Below are 15,518 nucleotides of genomic sequence, written 5' to 3' on the forward strand. Positions count from 1 at the left end.
TACGTCTCAGTGCTCTCGGAGCTTGTTGTCGAGTGTAATATGGAATACAATGATTTGCTAACCCCTTTACCAGTGGGGGAGGGCGGCTTATATAGAGTGCGCTGCCCTCCACAACGGTTCCGGTACGGGGGTGGAGTAGTGGGGATTGAATGCGCACGTTACAGGTAACGTATGCTCTAAATGCTAATAAATGCACCCGGAAACGTACGACCGTTTCCCTCCAGAGAGGTTACGATGTACCGAGTGTATCCAGTCGGTTAGCTTGGTATCTCCGAATGCTAGTCTCCGACTGGATGGTACAAGACCTGTTGCCGACTGGATGATGGGGACTCATTAATTCAGTCGGGGCAGACTTAGGGTCCTGTCCTTTGTGTGGGGTAGTCCTTGGGTAGGACCTGTATGGCAGGCCTATGACCCTACCCTAGGACTATGACCCCATCAACGGCCCATTAGGTCGGTCTTTAAGAAATGGGCCGACCGTTCGAGGACCCCTTAGTCCAGGACTCCCTCACCCTCCAATCCCGCAGCCCCCGTCGGTGTTGACGACACTGTTGGACATGTTTTGCACTGACTACACTGTATTACTGAAGTAGTCCAAGGAGATCTGCTCCTGGTTTCCAAGTATCAAAGCTCTGGAGTAGCATGGGTTGCAATTGTTGATAGATGCAAAGATGGATGAGATCATGTGGATAATCCCGAATCGAGTCGAGGGGTGACTTGTATCAGAGGTTTTGTTTGGGCGATGCGTGAGGCAATGGAGTTGTCGGATCCTCGACAACGAGCTCACTGGTATTTGTATCGGTCTCGACACGAGCCATCGGATCCAAAGGTCAAACGAGAGCTCGCTAGTATTCCGGGATGATCTAGGTCCAGCCATCCCTGATACGTTTCTAGACATAATTATGCATGATGATATGGATGAGTTTCTAAGGATCGTTGAAAGGCGTAAGCCCGGCGTCAAGAAAATAGTGAAGGAGGATGAGGAATAGGAAGATGATTGGCTGTCAAAGCCCGCTCCCCGCTCCGGCCGACGATGAGCATATGATGCAGGAGGATGAGTATGCATAGGAGAATAGGTGATCGTTTGTCATAAAGTCTATGACCGAAGCCGATGATGATTTAGGGGTTCTCACGTACAAAGTCAAGCCGGAAGATAAGTGGTGGTTTGTAGTTGTGCAATTGCAATTGTCATGTACTGAAATCTCATTTGTATACCAACGTTTGTGGATTCTAACGCATGTACTAAAATTTATTATGTTTATGGTTGACTGTTTCAATGTTGTGAATCCAAAATGTGTATGCTACTTTGTGTATTGATGAAAACATCTCGCATTTGCTTCATAAAACAGTCATTCGTGGGCACAAGGAAATTGGAAATCGGATCCTTTTTTTATTGATAAAAAACATCACTCGGTTTCTTCTTCAGGCCCCTCTATTTCCCCACATTTTTTCTGGGACGAACTATGTTCCTACTCCAAATTTCAAAACCGTAGAATCTGACGAAGAAATAATATCAAGCCCGACTCGGACGTCAAGACCCGGCCGATATATCATATTCTCTTGTCCTATATACTCCGTAATTATTTATGGATGGATCGCAACGAGCACAGCCAGACAGACAAGCCACCACCGCTTCCCGATCGATCGATCATCATCGTCGTCGCGGCGGCTTTATCCAGCCGGCTCTACCGTCTCCGCCTCACAAGTTCGTCCATCCACAAAAACAAATACCACCGCACTACTCTGCCGAGCACGATCACAAAAAGAATTCGTTGCCACCGCGAAAATCGTGGACCTCAATCCCACAGTCCCATCTTCGCGCCTCCCCTTTGACTCAGCAGACGGCGACACCAGCCGCCGACGTGTCCCCGCCGGCGCGTGGAGCTCGTACCCATCCATCCATCCACGTGTTCCAGGGGGAGGGAACCCATCCTCCTCCTCCTCCACACCCGTTTCCCTCGCGCCCCCGACTCCGCCCGCCTGTACGATACGACTCCGGCTCTCGGCCGGGCGGCTATAAATCGCCCGCCTTTTCCCACCCAAGCTCCGCTCCATTTCCCCCTCGTTTTTAATCCGATTCGCCCCCCAATCCGGCAACCCAGCCCATCTGTTCTGTTCCCACTAACGAGAAGCTAAATAAATCCGTCAATCCGGCGGAAGAGAGGCAGAGAGAGCAGACCGATCGCGGCGGCGGCGAGCGGCGAGGAGGGAGAGGGAAGAGGGGAAGCAATGCCTTACTGCGAGGTGGATCGGTACCAGAACGGCGACAAGTGGGAGGGCGTCCGTCTTTTCTACCGCCGCTACGGCCGCGGCGCCACCAAGGTGCTCCTCATCATCGGTAAGTGCGCCGGTACCCCAAAATCCCTTTCTTTCTCCGGCGGAACTTTTCTCTGAGAAATGGTCCGGTCTGATGGCGCGCAGGGTTGGCGGGGACGCACGACTCATGGGGCCCGCAGATAAGGGGGCTGACCGGGTCCATGGAGCCGGCCGACGGCGGCGACCAGCCCGCCGCGCGGACGGACGAGGAGGCCGGCGCACCCGCCGACCCCGCCGCCGCGCCGGCGACGGAGACGGTCGAGGAGGACGTCGGCGAGGGCATCGAGGTCTGCTGCTTCGACAACCGCGGCGTCGGCCGCAGCTCCATCCTCCCGCACAAATCCTACTACTCGTGAGTTTCTCCTTCTTTCTTTTGGCTCCTCCGAACGAATCTCTCCCCCGTTGTCGGCGCCTAGATCCAAATTTCCGTCGGGTTCGATCATCGGCGGCAGGGTTCGGTAGACGACATTGTTCCTCCTTCGAGATCTGCAAGGAAGATTGTATCTTTAGGCGCGAATAAATGCACGTTTTTACCCGATTCACCCCCCTCCCTGTCGCGATTGCTTTCATTCATGAGAAAACACCACGCGGAGGAAATCTTCCATGAAACGCGTTGAAAAGTCAAACGGCCGGTGGTTCTGCGTACTGACCGTGTGAACGACCTTCTCTTCCCTTTCAGGACGGCGATCATGGCGAGGGACGCGCTGGCCTTGATGGACCATCTGGGGTGGAAGAAGGCCCATGTCTTTGGCCACTCCATGGGTGCCATGATTTCCTGCAAACTGGCGGCGATGGCGCCTCACCGGCTGTCCTCGCTGGCATTGCTGAACGTCACCGGCGGTGGGATGGAGTGTTTCCCCAAGGTACCGGGATGTCGAAACCTGCTTACAGCCGACGGCTGCTTTGTTTGAGATATGGAGCTTTGCAGGTGCTGAATGATATGCTGCCAATTTTTCAGGTAGATGGACAGATGCTCTCCCTCGCGTTCCGGTTCTTAAGGGCCAGAACTCCAGAGCAAAGAGCTCTAGTCGATTTGGAAACCCACTATACGAAGGTGAGAAATTGAGGCTGCACTCTCAGTCATTGCCCGAATGATGTAGTAGTACAAACTACTCCCTCCGGTCCAAAATAAGTGTCGCAGCTTTGAACTAAGGTTGAACTAACTTTAGTTCAAAGCTGCGACACTTATTATGGATCAGAGGGTGTAGTTTTTTTGTGCGAGCTTTTTGTTTCTAGTGGTAACATGTGTCACTCAAATGCAGGAGTACCTTGATGAGGAAGTTGAATCCTGCACAAGGAGAGCGATCCTGTATAAGGTAAGCGATATTGCTACTTCTTCTATGGTGCTTTTGCAACTAGTTTTGTTTGATTTGATCATTTGAATGTCATATGCTGGCACAGAATATTCATTATCCTTCTTCCTAATTTTATTGTGTACATCAGACACATTTTTTAGATTATAATTGTTGCCTATCGTGCTATTTGCTGGGTATTGTCCTGTTAAGGAGGCCATTTAAGAGTTCTGTCAAAGTATCTCATAGGCGTCTGAGTAGGCCTTCTATTGGTGGAAGTTTGGCATTATGCTTTTGCATTCCCCTCTTTAGAATATAAAGATGATGCACTGTGTAGGGATAAACTCTTGGATCCTTTGTTTGGACGAAAGGAAGCTTTTGTTGTACCCACTTTGGAACATTGTCTGCATATATTTGGTTCCTTTTGTTATGGAATTTCATCTGCACTTGTACATTGAACTTTCAGGAATATGTGAAAGGCATATCATCTACAGGGATGCAATCTAATTGCGGGTTTGAAGGTCAAATTAACGCATGCTGGACTCACAAAGTGACAACTAAAGAGCTAGATACGATTCGTGCTGCCGGTTTTCTAGTTTCAGTTATTCACGGAAGGTTAGTCTGAATAATATGCATCCATTTCTCAGAATCCGCACGCATAATGTATATTGCTTTTTTTTAAGGGCATTGCTCACGGCTCGCTTTACAAATAACGCAGGCATGATATTATTGCGCAAGTATGTCATGCAAGGCGGCTTGCACAAAGACTTCTTCCTGTTGCTAGAATGGTAGATCTTCATGGTGCACATCTAGTCAGCCATGAAAGACCAGAAGAGGTAAGCATCAAGTTTGGTAAAATAGTAGAGCTGGGTAGATCGAATCATTGAAATACTCAGAACTATTGCAAACCGGACAAATAATTTCAATAGACTTGGCATGTAAATGATCATGATGGGCCTTTTTAGGATATGCATCCGTTTGTTAGGCTGAGTTTCACGATTTACAGCCTGCATTTTTGCTGAGATGTGAGGGACCACATGTCAATTAGACATGAAACGGTGCTCATCCTGAACTTATGCAAGTGAGAATCTGATTCTTTGATGCGACTCACACGAAACTCCACAAAGAATTCCAAAGATGATATCTGAATGCATCATTGGAACATGCTACTTTTGAAGATATTTTTTTGCTGACTTGTAGGCCCAGTAGAATGGTTGACCAGGACCCGGTTCTAATTTTCTCTAAAGCTAACTTAAACTAGGAGTATGAGTGCATCTCATCATTCCAGCAGCAATATAACCAGATATACAAAGTGAAACGCTGGCCCCCATCAGACACCAGTACGTTTGAGAGAGTTATACACATTGACCCCTGACTGCTAGGCAACCTTTGTCCGTGAATCTGACTTACCTATATAAGTTGCCAGAGACATACGTTACAGTAAGGCATCTTCAAGAGACTGACCATGGAGGCTCTCCTCAGACCATTTGACCTCTAGGATGGCTTCTTTTTGTTCCAATGGGAGCCTTACAGGTTACAGTAAAGCATGTGAATGAAATACTGATACAACTAGGTCGTCGTCAAATTTCATCTTCCAAAGAAGACAGGAAATACAATTGTGACTATGAATATTGATTTCTGCTCCCATTCATCTTTATGAGTTACAGTAATACAGCATAAGAGACTGATGTATATATTGATCCACAACAGGTCAACAATGCGCTAATGGATCTGATAAAGGCCACCAAGTCCGCAGTGACGCCTTACGAGTGGTCGTCCCAGCCAGAAAACACATCAGGTATGCTTAACAGCCGGCGGCTGAACGTCGCAAAATTCTTTGGAAGGCTATGTTGGAAGGCACACCTCTTACGCTGACCCTTTACCACCAGAAACCGGGGCACTTATTTCTGCAAGGCCTGTAACCTTCACGATACGAACAGGCGAAGCTGGCAGCGCTGCTGTAGCAGTGTATAACCTACTTGCAAAGTTGCAACTAAGCTTTCTTTATGTCATAGGCCTGATAGTGATGGGGTTTGAGCATATGAGGAACATTGTAAGAGTAATGAAGCCCGTGAGGGTCGCAGCGATCGAGTCATAAGGTAAATATAATATCCTCGTTCTACTTAAACTGCCCTGTTTCCTAATTCTTGGCGGATTTGCTTACAGCAGTTTGTGCGTTTGATTTTGCAGACACAGTGGACATGTAAATTATCCCCGAAACCTGCGAGGAGATCATATTTCATGTCTCCTCCATATACCTCGGAGATGAGATGAATTTAGAGTAGCATCTCCGAAAGAATTGAACCTATTTTTCCTCCTCCCTTGAGAAAGCTCTCTGCTCTCGGGCGGAAGAATACGAGACAAATAAAGAGAGGAGCTATACCTGCATTATGCACCTGGACAGAAGCTGTCACAGGGCGTGATTGAGATGTGCTTGGTGTGTTATTTAGCTCGGAGAGAGCAAATGGATGTACCTTGTATGATGAGTGTAATTAAGCTGTCGGCTGTAACCATATATGCACGGCCGCATGTTGCGCTGGTGGCTGGTGCTGCCACCCACCGTTCTTCTGTACCATCCTGTGATTACTTCCATCTGGGAATAAATCTACTCGATCTTCACTTGTTTGCATCAATATGCGGAGTAGCCCAACATTATCTCTTTTGCTGTACAATGTTACTTCCTTTGTACTTAAATATAACTCATTTTAAAGATTTTAATACAAGCTATATATGGATATTTTAAAGATTTTAATACAAGCTATGTATATGGACATAATTTAAAATGTAGATTCATTTATTTTACTTTCTCCGTTCCTAAATATAAGTCTTTGTAGAGATTTTCACTACGAACTACATACGACGTAAAATGAATGAATTTACACTTAAAAATATATCTATATACATCCGTAAATAGTTTTAAGTGAAATCTCTAAAAAAAATTATATTTAGGACCGGAGGAACTACTTTGTATGTAATCCCTAGTTTCAAAATTCTTGGCTTAGGTTTATTTAGAAATATATGTATCTAAATATTAAAACGTGATTAGATACATTTATATCTAGACAGATCTAAGACAAGAATTTCAGGACAGAGAAATATATGTATTTAATAGTGAAATGCATATTAGACAATGTATATTGGTGACATGTAGAGAGACTAATGGAGAAATGTTAGTAAGTAAAGGCAGGCACTGCTTTTCCCAAAGAATTCACTGGAACACACAAGGTTTCTACTCCGACGAGAAAGTATGTTGGTAGAGAAAGAAGTAGGAGTACAAGATAGAGCAAGAACAGTTAATAGAAATAAGGAAACTACGATGATATGTACACTGATTCTTCCTGCGCGCGAAGAAATTAGTTGGTACCAGAAATGTTATTATATACTACGTAAGTGAAAGGAGTACTGATGAAACCGTTGTAGGGTTAATAGAACTGAAGGCAAATGCAAGAAAATCATATTTTCTGCGCCCAGCTACTCGTGGGCTTCAAGGAACGTGCGTCGGAGAAGAAGAAAGGGGAAATCGATGAAAAAGAATGCTCGACTTTTAGGAAATCACGAATAAGATGATTTGCTCTTATACCTTAAGCATCGGCTATATTTCTTCTTGGCGCAATACCAGTTTTACCGGCGCGCCTAGTAGAAGACAATAAGATTTCTTGACCGGGGTCCCTTCATCACAGCACCCCTTCCCTGCTGATCATGCACACGAAAAACGAAGATGGTTAGAAAGATAGCCGAACTGAATGATGGCAAGATGCGGAGGACCGACTGGCCGAGGACCCAAATTAATCTGAAGAACCCAGGACGATTAGAGGTTGTCTCTCCATATAAATGATGAACCAAAACAGCAGGCCTGAAAAAGGGCTGAAACTGATGAGAAGCTCGCTCACACTGGAACGAAAACAGACAACAACACAACATGGCACGCACGCACGCACGCACGCAGCCTGGCATGTAGAGTACGTGCTCTAGAGCAGACACAGTCCATGACCACTCGAGTCAATCAATCACGCAGGCCGCCCGTACGTGCTTCTCCATTGCTGCCCGTCCGTCTCGAACAGGGGCCTTTTGCGACAGACAACACAACGTACATACTGACCTGGCGGTGATGCGCGACGACGGTCGGGCTCCCGGCGCGCGGCGGATGAAGCGGGCTTTGGAGGAGAGAGCGAGAGGCGCACGGCAGGGGCGGAAGAGGAAGAGGAGGAGGAAGACGAGTGCGGGTGGCCGTGCAGTGCAAGTGCAAGGCAAAAGCGAGGAAGCGGACGGTACATTCGCTCTCCTCGACCAAATATTCGCGCTCGCTGGAGGGGATATTCGCCGGCGCGACGGAATAATCCCGAGTACGCCTCCTCCCCTCGAAAGCGCCTGCGGGAGGGGATGGGTATTGGACCGAAGCTGGGCTGTGGGCCTCTCTCTCTCTGTTAAGAGCCGGCGGGCCGGGTAGGAAGTTGGGCCTCTCTCGCATTCTGTCTCTGTGTGTGTCTGCCAAGTAGACTCCACTCGCCCACCCACCCGTGTCCGGCGACGACGGCGAGGAACCAAGCAAGCAGGGAAGGAAAGGGGATCGCGGAGCAGCAGCAATAGCAGCCATGGGCGTGATGGACAGGCTCAAGATCTTCGTCGTCAAGGAGCCCGTCGTCGCCGCCTCCTGCCTAATCGCCGGATTCGGTAACCCCCCTCCCTCTCCCACCCGAACCCTAGCATCCTGTACGCGCGCGCGCATCGCTAGCCTCAGTTTCTCCAGCCGCGCGTTCGCCCTCAGCACCTCCGCCTAGATGGATTTCATAGGAGGCGGGAGCGGCCCTCGAGGATGGATCGTGGAGAGATGGATGGCTGGGGCGGGGCCAAGGACGCCTTCCATGTGTTCTCGGCTTTCCGAATGCTCGTTGGATCTGGGATTCTCGCTGTCCCCCCGGACGCGTGCGTGCGCCCTCCGTCGCAATTTCGTAAACCACTAGCCCTGCCCAGTAGCTCCCCCGCGGCAACTCTTGATTCGGGGCTAGCCTATACGTTTACATTCGTCCGCATCAATACAAAGATTCAACCACTGCTATCCATCCAGCCAAAGAATCGCAGGCAGGGGCTAAGGACGCTTCGATGTCACTTGCATTCGTCCGCGTCAATGTAAAAGATTCAGCCACCGCTATCCCGCATCGATGACAATTGTGCGCATCGGCTGTTGCTCTGGGTCTCATGCCAAAATGTACTTGTGCTGAGCCGCGCCATACTGTTTATTTTTTATGCGACACAGGAGACGCTGTGAAAGATTTACTCCATCAAGCGCATCTATGGCTTTGTACCTGTATCAACACAACCCCATTTACCAGACCCACCTTCTGTAGCCGACTACTTAGAGAGACTTCTATGTGGACTCGTTTTCCTGGGAACCGAATCACACTTTTTCTTTCACAATTTACACTTTGCTTGCATTTGACATGTTCTTTGCTGCTTAAGAAACCTGCATTGGATCTTTAACTGTTTAAGATTTGAGATGCACATTTGAACACAAGGTTAGCTTAATGTGTTTGATTCCATTTATTTTCTAACATAGTGGCTAGTACTACCAGATCACGACACCTCACAACTCCTCCCTGATGTATCTCGTTAATTGTTTGTATCTCTGTACTTCTCTATATCAGTCATGAATTCTGTTCATTTGTTAAATGCAGAATTGATGGAAGTTACCTCTGTAGTTTAGCCATGTCATGACGTCCTTAGCTATATTTGTCAGTTGATCTTAGCAGAATTTGTCCAGAAATCTGGGTGTTAAATTGAACCACCATAGTGAATGGTTTAACTCCAACTTAGTTGCAGGTGCACGGTATATGTCAACTCATCAATTGCATTTCTTCCGAAGGCTTGCCTAGTTTGTCCTTCATTGAAGCCTTTATGAGCTCATAACAGCCATCGTTGCATATATTCTAGGCATGGAGTAGGTGTCTGTTCTTCATTTTATTTTCTTTGCAACTCGAATAATTTTGTCTACAACTATTGTGATCAAATTTTAGTGTGCTGCATCAGAAAAAGTGGGCAGCAATTATTTTCCATTCTACTTTTCAACCAAAAAGTTAAGTGAATAAATTGTTGAAACCAACATGTCTTGTGTTGTGCCCCAGTTAGTGTTTAGTCAACTACATGCTTTGGTGGTCTAGTACTCTAGTATAGCTGTTGGATGGACATACCATTTTGAGCGGTGTCCAGTTGGTTCGTAAGATCTTACTCCCTCCGTCCCACAATATAAGACGTTTTTGCAAGTTAACATAGCTTGCAAAAACATCTTATATTGTGAGACGGAGGGAGTATTTGGCTGTGATAGCTTATGTAATCATTGATTGTTGAAAGACGTAGCTCTCTCCCAGTCTCATCATTCTGCCAAATATCTCATCTGATGCTATGATATGCAATTTCAGGTCTATTTCTTCCAGCAGTTGTTAGGCCAATGTTGGATTCTTGGGAGACTGAGAAAAATGCCACCACCCCTGTTGAACTAAAAGATGTATGTTGATTCCCTCAATGTTTTATTTGTTTCCGTGTGGTACCACTTAATATAATTATTATGAAAACTATTTTTTATGATTTAGTCCTCTCAAATGTTCTAGCCACACCATTTATCCCTTCCCAATTTTATCACGGTGTACTAACCAAGATATGGTCGAGTCAGTAAGCTTACAAAGTAAACTTCATATACCTGATTACTCTTATGGAGTACAAGTTCCTTGAAAGGAGTACTAATTGGGGGCTCCTTTGGAACGGGGAATTCCCTCGATTCTGGTGGGAATCGAGCAATATCTCCCATGACATTCCTGCTTTCCAGACATGCCTTAAATAGCTGTCGGGCAGATTAAACTGAATAGCACACTGTACCTTTGAAACACTGCATCACATAGCTGCCTCCTTTTGTTGTCAGTCCCGGGATTTGTCTTTGTCCAGCTGGGCATGTTCTAGGTCCCATGTTTCTGAATAATCATGCTGAGATATCATATACTGTTCCGCCCCTTTCATTCTGCATTTCATCTACTGAAATTGTGAATGAGCTGTGTGTTGACTCAGACGCTGTATAACTTTTGTTCTTTCGGTACCTCCGCAGGTGGTCGCAGGTGTCACAGGCAAGAAAACGGGTTGATCTACGTCTCTTCACCATGCTGATGTTATATCGACATTTTGTTCCGCACTTGTTTTTGTTGCCCAGACAAGAGGGCCCTCTTCTGGGATGTAGTCGGATCTCGGCCAAAATAATCATTGTGTCTGAACCTATTTTGATCATAGTGCAATGAGATGGACCTGTTGTTGAAGGAGTGATTCCAAGTTGTAAGAAAGTGAATGCATTTGCAGTTGTTACCTTTTGGTTGAATTTGTGCCATTGCCACTTGTTCTTCTTGATTTCTCTGGCAAAGGCAAAGAATGCTTGGCACCAGGACTCCACCCCTCTTTCGTGATCCATCCTAACCTCATGACCGACGAGGATGAACCTGGTGGACAGTGATCCTGCTTCCATTAGCCCTTGACATAACAGACGACGACGAACCTGGTGGACAGCGATCCTGCTTCCATTAGCCCTTGACGTGATGGCCTCACCGTTATTCTCCCATTTTTATGCGCTCTTTATCATTTTGACGGAGAGGTTGTAGAGCAAAGAAAAGAGTTGCCATGTTGCCTTTCATGACGACACCGGTTGACAGAGAGGATGTTGAGAAGAAGAAGAGATTGTTTTTTCTTTTTCTTTTCAGGGAGGAAGATTTTCTTTTTGAGCCGAAGATGAGGTTGTATGAATGGCTCCACCTTCCTTTTGGGCTGTGCGAACCGCAATCCGATGTGTATGGGCTGGTATTTAGCGCGGGCCTATTCAATGTACTCTTTCATTCAACTCTAGTGGGCTCAAAGCTAAAATGGGCTGGTAGCCTTCGCCCAACCGATCACACAAAGCGTCCACCACAAACCTAGGGTTTTATGAGCCGCCGTCTAGTATAAAGCGCCGAGCTCCGAGCTGTTCCAAACTTCCGCAGCCACCACCACCCCATCCCACCGGAGCAGAGCAAGGCGGCGCCGCGGCGACCTCATCTCCGGTAAGCGGCAGATCCCTTTCTCCTCTGATGATGTGCTCCGCGCGCATCTCGTTGCTCGCATCGCCGTCCGCTTAGATTTGTGGGCGTATTCCCCCCCTTAGAAACTGTAATGGTTCTAGGTCCAGGGGTTCGTGATTTCGTCTGTTGTTAGCGCTTTGGTGTAGAGATTCATCCTGGCCTAAATCGCATACTGCGCTAGAACTGCCCACTGTGATTGCTTGATTATGTTTCCACTTGCCAGTGAGATCTACTCGTACTTCTAAATAGTTGATGGGAAGCTCAAGATTTTTCACTGATGCTTTGCTGTATGTTTCTTCTTGTAACCTATGTTTCCACTTGCCAATCAGCGTCCATTTTTTTTTTGCTTCGAATGGTCAAATGTTGCCGTGATAGTGTAGGATTATTGTCTTCGTTTGCTACCTGTAGGATCTGATGCTTGGTTCTTGTTTTCCTGTTGTAGGCCAAGGGAAATGACTACCGTTCCGGGATCTCTGGTCTGGGAGCTCGTGAAGAAGAACAACTGCTTCTTGATCAAGCAGTTCGGCAACAGCAACGCCAAGGTACAGTTCAGCAAGGAGCCCAACAACCTCTACAATGTCCACTCCTACAAGTTCTCGGGTATGTAGCTCTTTGCGCCGTTTTGTCCCTAATGATGTGTTTATAGGTCTCTCTGCAAGTTGCTGACTGGCTGTGTGCTGTTGTGGTTTTTCAGGCTTGGCGAACAGCAAGACCGTGGCTGTCCAGCCATCAGCGGGAGAGGACAAGGCTGTCGTCCTGTCCACGACCAAGACCAAGAAGCAGAACACCCCTGCCAAGCTCCAGCACAAGACTCTGATGCGCAAGGAGTTCCGCAAGATGGCCAAGTCTGTCAAGAACCAGGTATGAACACCAGAAAAGTTCTTGCTTGAAATGCACTTGTTTTTCTTGGCTTCTAATCTGCAATTCGTTTGTTTGTGCGCTTGCTTTTATGATATTTTCCTCTTTTGTGGATTGTCCTGTAATATTAATGAAATATATCTGTCACGTTTGAGATATCAGTCACTTTAGAGAATTTGTTTTAGTCTCCGGGTTTAATTTGTGAGTTAAGGTATTGCTGTGATGAGCCGTAACAATAAGAATACCAACTGATCAATTGGTTATTCGATGAAATACTTTCTTACGCTTGGCTTCTGAGCTGAACCTGTTAGGCAAACTGTCCTAGTGTTTATGTTTTGTTTTTAGTAACAATTGTTTTAGCTGTGATGAGCCGTAAACATAAGAAGGCCAACTGATCAATCGGTTCTTCAGTGAAATTTTCCTTTACGCTTGGCTTCTGAGCTGAACATTCGTAATAGGAAATCTGCTTGTTATAAGTATTGGGTTTTGTGCTAACCAACTTTTTTTGCACCTCATTAGTAGGCCAAGCGCTTGGCATCTCAGACGAACTTGTTAGTAAATTTTATTTTATTAGTGTGTTTGTGTTCTGTTGCTAACCAGTTTCGTTGCTGTGAGTAACTAATAAGAAAGCCCAACCGATCAATTGGTCCTTCAGTGAAGTACTAATTTACGCTTGGCTTCTGAGACAAATTTGTTAGGGAATCTATTTTATGTGTGTGTTTGTGTTTCATTGCTGACCAAATATTTGTGCTATGATGAGCCGTAACACTTCAGAAGACTCAACCGATCAATTGAGTCCTTCAGTGAAATATTCTTTTACGCTTGGCTTCTGAGTTTAACTTGTTAGAGAATTTGTATTACTTTTTGTGTTTGTGTTTCATTGCTGACCAAATATTTGCTGTGATGAGCCGTAACACTTCAGAAGTCCCAACCGATCAATTGGGTTCTTCAGTGAAATATTCTTTTACGCTTGGCTTCTGAGCTTAACTTGTTATAGAATCTGTTTTATTTGTGTGATTGTGTTTTGTTGCTGACCCATTTTTTTGCTGTGATGAGCCGTAACTCTTCAGAAGTCTCAAACGATCAATTGGGTCCTTCAGTGAAATATTCTTTTACGCTTGGCTTCTGAGCTGAATTTGTTAAAGCAATTGTTTTATTTGTGTGTTTGTTTTTAATTGCTGACCAATTGTTTGCTGTGATGAGCCGTAACATTTCAGAAGACCCAGCTGATCAATTGGGTTCTTTAGTGAAATATTCTTTTACGCTTGGCTTCTGAGCTAAACTAGTTCGACAATCTGTTTTATTTGTGTGTTTGTGTTTTGTTGCTGACTATTTTTTTTGCTGTGATGAGCCGTAACACTTCAGAAGACCCAACCGATCAATTGGGTTCCTTCAGTGAAATATTCTTTTACGCTTGGCTTCTGAGCTTAACTAGTTACACACACTGTTTCCTTTGGTTGCTTTTGCTTTAACTACTGGTTTAAGATATTGCTGTGACGAGTCGTAACTCATAAGGAAACCAACAGATCAATTGGTTCTCCGATGAAATATTATCTTTACGCTTGGCTTCTGAGCTTAACCCTGAAATATTCTTTTACGCTTGGCTTCTGAGCTTAACTAGTTACACACACTGTTTCCTTTGGTTGCTTTTGCTTTGACTACTGGTTTACGATATTGCTGTGACGAGTCGTAACTCATAAGGAAACCAACAGATCAATTGGTTCTCCGATGAAATATTATCTTTACGCTTGGCTTCTGAGCTTAACCCTGAAACCAGTTTTTTCCTGTATAGTGCATATTGGACGAAGAGTTCATTACCTTCTGATTTGGAGATCCCTTGAAATTGTATTGGCTCTAACTGGTTGTTCTATCCTGCAGGTATGCGACAACTACTACAGGCCTGACCTGACCAAGCCGGCCCTTGCAAGGCTGAGCGCAGTGTACCGCAGCCTCCAGGTTTCCAAGTCTGGGGTCAAGAAGAAGAACAGGCAGCCAACTAAGCTGTAAACTCATTAAGGTTGCCTTTTGGCACTCATGTTATCATGTCTGTTCCAACAGTTTTGAGTCATAAGTGAGACCCTTGGAAGAACCATGTTACAAATCCGCCCTAGTTTGTACCCTGACAGTGTTAGAAGAATGGTTTGTGTTGACCTATAATCGCTGCTTGTTGTTAAATTTGGTGGTACCTGCTGTTAGATTTGCATTTTTGTGGTTCTGTTTGATCTTAAAATTTGCAACACAGAAATAACAAATAATGTGACGTTATGTTTATTTGTAAACTAAAAATTGTTCTAATTAATATCCCTGTCTGGATGTTTTAATCAGTAAAAAGGCCAGATCCATTAGCGCCATCTGCTCTTCCTCTTGTAATTGCTTTGACAGTTTGACACTTCTGAAGCTGGATAAATCTGCATGCCAATCTTTTCCATTGTACTATGATTTTATATTAATAAGTTAAACAAAAGGTTAACAGAGAGTGCCATGTCTATCATTCAGCCCTTGTTCAAGAATTTGTTAAAGTGCTTATAGGGAGTAGCCGACAAACTAAGGGCTGGTAGTCTGCATGAAAAGCATGTTTCGTTGCATACGGCCCTCCCCTACGCCTCTTAAAGGGCAGGAAATGAAAATCGGACGTGGTGGGACGACGCTACATGAGCTGGTGCTCCAGTAAGCAACACCCCCTCCCTCCCATATTAGGTTGATTGTTAGGCCGTTAGGCAAGATGTAGGATCAATTAGGATTTTACAACTGTAAATAGCTAAATAAATAGGTATAAGTTTTCTTCTGAGAATCAATAAGTAGGTATAAGTGAAGTAGAAGAGTTTAATTACTTTTTACAAAAGTCCATGCTTTAATAAATATAAATAAAGCAGAAGAGCATTCTATAAATAACAGTTTTCTATATGTAGAGAAACATATATCCAAACTTTAAAAGATATAAGTGAAGCACACCAAATATTTTATAAAT

The 15,518-nt window shown here is 45.3% G+C and overlaps 1 protein-coding gene, 9 non-coding genes and 2 pseudogenes across 12 annotated transcripts; all 12 read left to right on the plus strand.

Moving 5' to 3' along the window:
* The first annotated feature begins 1,633 nt into the window (after positions 1-1,633).
* On the plus strand, positions 1,634-6,227 carry LOC123448127 (putative aminoacrylate hydrolase RutD). 2 transcript variants are annotated; one of them, XM_045124916.1, is made up of 10 exons: positions 1,634-2,338; positions 2,422-2,668; positions 2,996-3,179; positions 3,275-3,370; positions 3,579-3,632; positions 4,075-4,223; positions 4,327-4,444; positions 5,319-5,406; positions 5,624-5,707; positions 5,799-6,227. In XM_045124916.1, the coding sequence occupies exons 1-9, from the start codon at positions 2,230-2,232 to the stop codon at positions 5,704-5,706; spliced, it is 1,128 nt and encodes a 375-aa protein (XP_044980851.1). In that variant the 5' UTR covers positions 1,634-2,229; the 3' UTR covers position 5,707; positions 5,799-6,227. The 2 variants fall into 2 exon arrangements, with proteins under 2 accessions (XP_044980851.1, XP_044980843.1); XM_045124908.1 differs by having other exon boundaries at positions 1,637-2,338; positions 5,498-5,707.
* A 1,888-nt stretch (positions 6,228-8,115) lies between these two features.
* LOC123448140 lies at positions 8,116-14,725 on the plus strand (annotated as a pseudogene). The gene is made up of 5 exons (XR_006631620.1): positions 8,116-8,279; positions 11,615-11,674; positions 12,135-12,292; positions 12,387-12,553; positions 14,429-14,725. The product of XR_006631620.1 is annotated as a 60S ribosomal protein L28-1-like (transcript).
* On the plus strand, positions 12,764-12,852 carry LOC123422915. The gene has a single exon (XR_006620804.1). It is a non-coding gene; the product is annotated as a small nucleolar RNA R24 (small nucleolar RNA).
* Positions 12,907-12,995, plus strand: LOC123422893. The gene has a single exon (XR_006620782.1). It is a non-coding gene; the product is annotated as a small nucleolar RNA R24 (small nucleolar RNA).
* Positions 13,155-13,239, plus strand: LOC123422937 (annotated as a pseudogene).
* LOC123422926 lies at positions 13,297-13,388 on the plus strand. Its single transcript, XR_006620815.1, has one exon. It is a non-coding gene; the product is annotated as a small nucleolar RNA R24 (small nucleolar RNA).
* LOC123422851 lies at positions 13,445-13,536 on the plus strand. Its single transcript, XR_006620748.1, has one exon. It is a non-coding gene; the product is annotated as a small nucleolar RNA R24 (small nucleolar RNA).
* LOC123422904 lies at positions 13,593-13,684 on the plus strand. Its single transcript, XR_006620793.1, has one exon. It is a non-coding gene; the product is annotated as a small nucleolar RNA R24 (small nucleolar RNA).
* LOC123422881 lies at positions 13,740-13,831 on the plus strand. Its single transcript, XR_006620771.1, has one exon. It is a non-coding gene; the product is annotated as a small nucleolar RNA R24 (small nucleolar RNA).
* On the plus strand, positions 13,888-13,980 carry LOC123422841. Its single transcript, XR_006620747.1, has one exon. It is a non-coding gene; the product is annotated as a small nucleolar RNA R24 (small nucleolar RNA).
* On the plus strand, positions 14,038-14,128 carry LOC123422859. The gene has a single exon (XR_006620749.1). It is a non-coding gene; the product is annotated as a small nucleolar RNA R24 (small nucleolar RNA).
* Positions 14,224-14,314, plus strand: LOC123422870. The gene has a single exon (XR_006620760.1). It is a non-coding gene; the product is annotated as a small nucleolar RNA R24 (small nucleolar RNA).
* Positions 14,726-15,518: the final 793 nt, after the last annotated feature.

This window comes from Hordeum vulgare, chromosome 1H (assembly GCF_904849725.1).
Source record: "Hordeum vulgare subsp. vulgare chromosome 1H, MorexV3_pseudomolecules_assembly, whole genome shotgun sequence".
NCBI lineage: Eukaryota > Viridiplantae > Streptophyta > Magnoliopsida > Poales > Poaceae > Hordeum > Hordeum vulgare.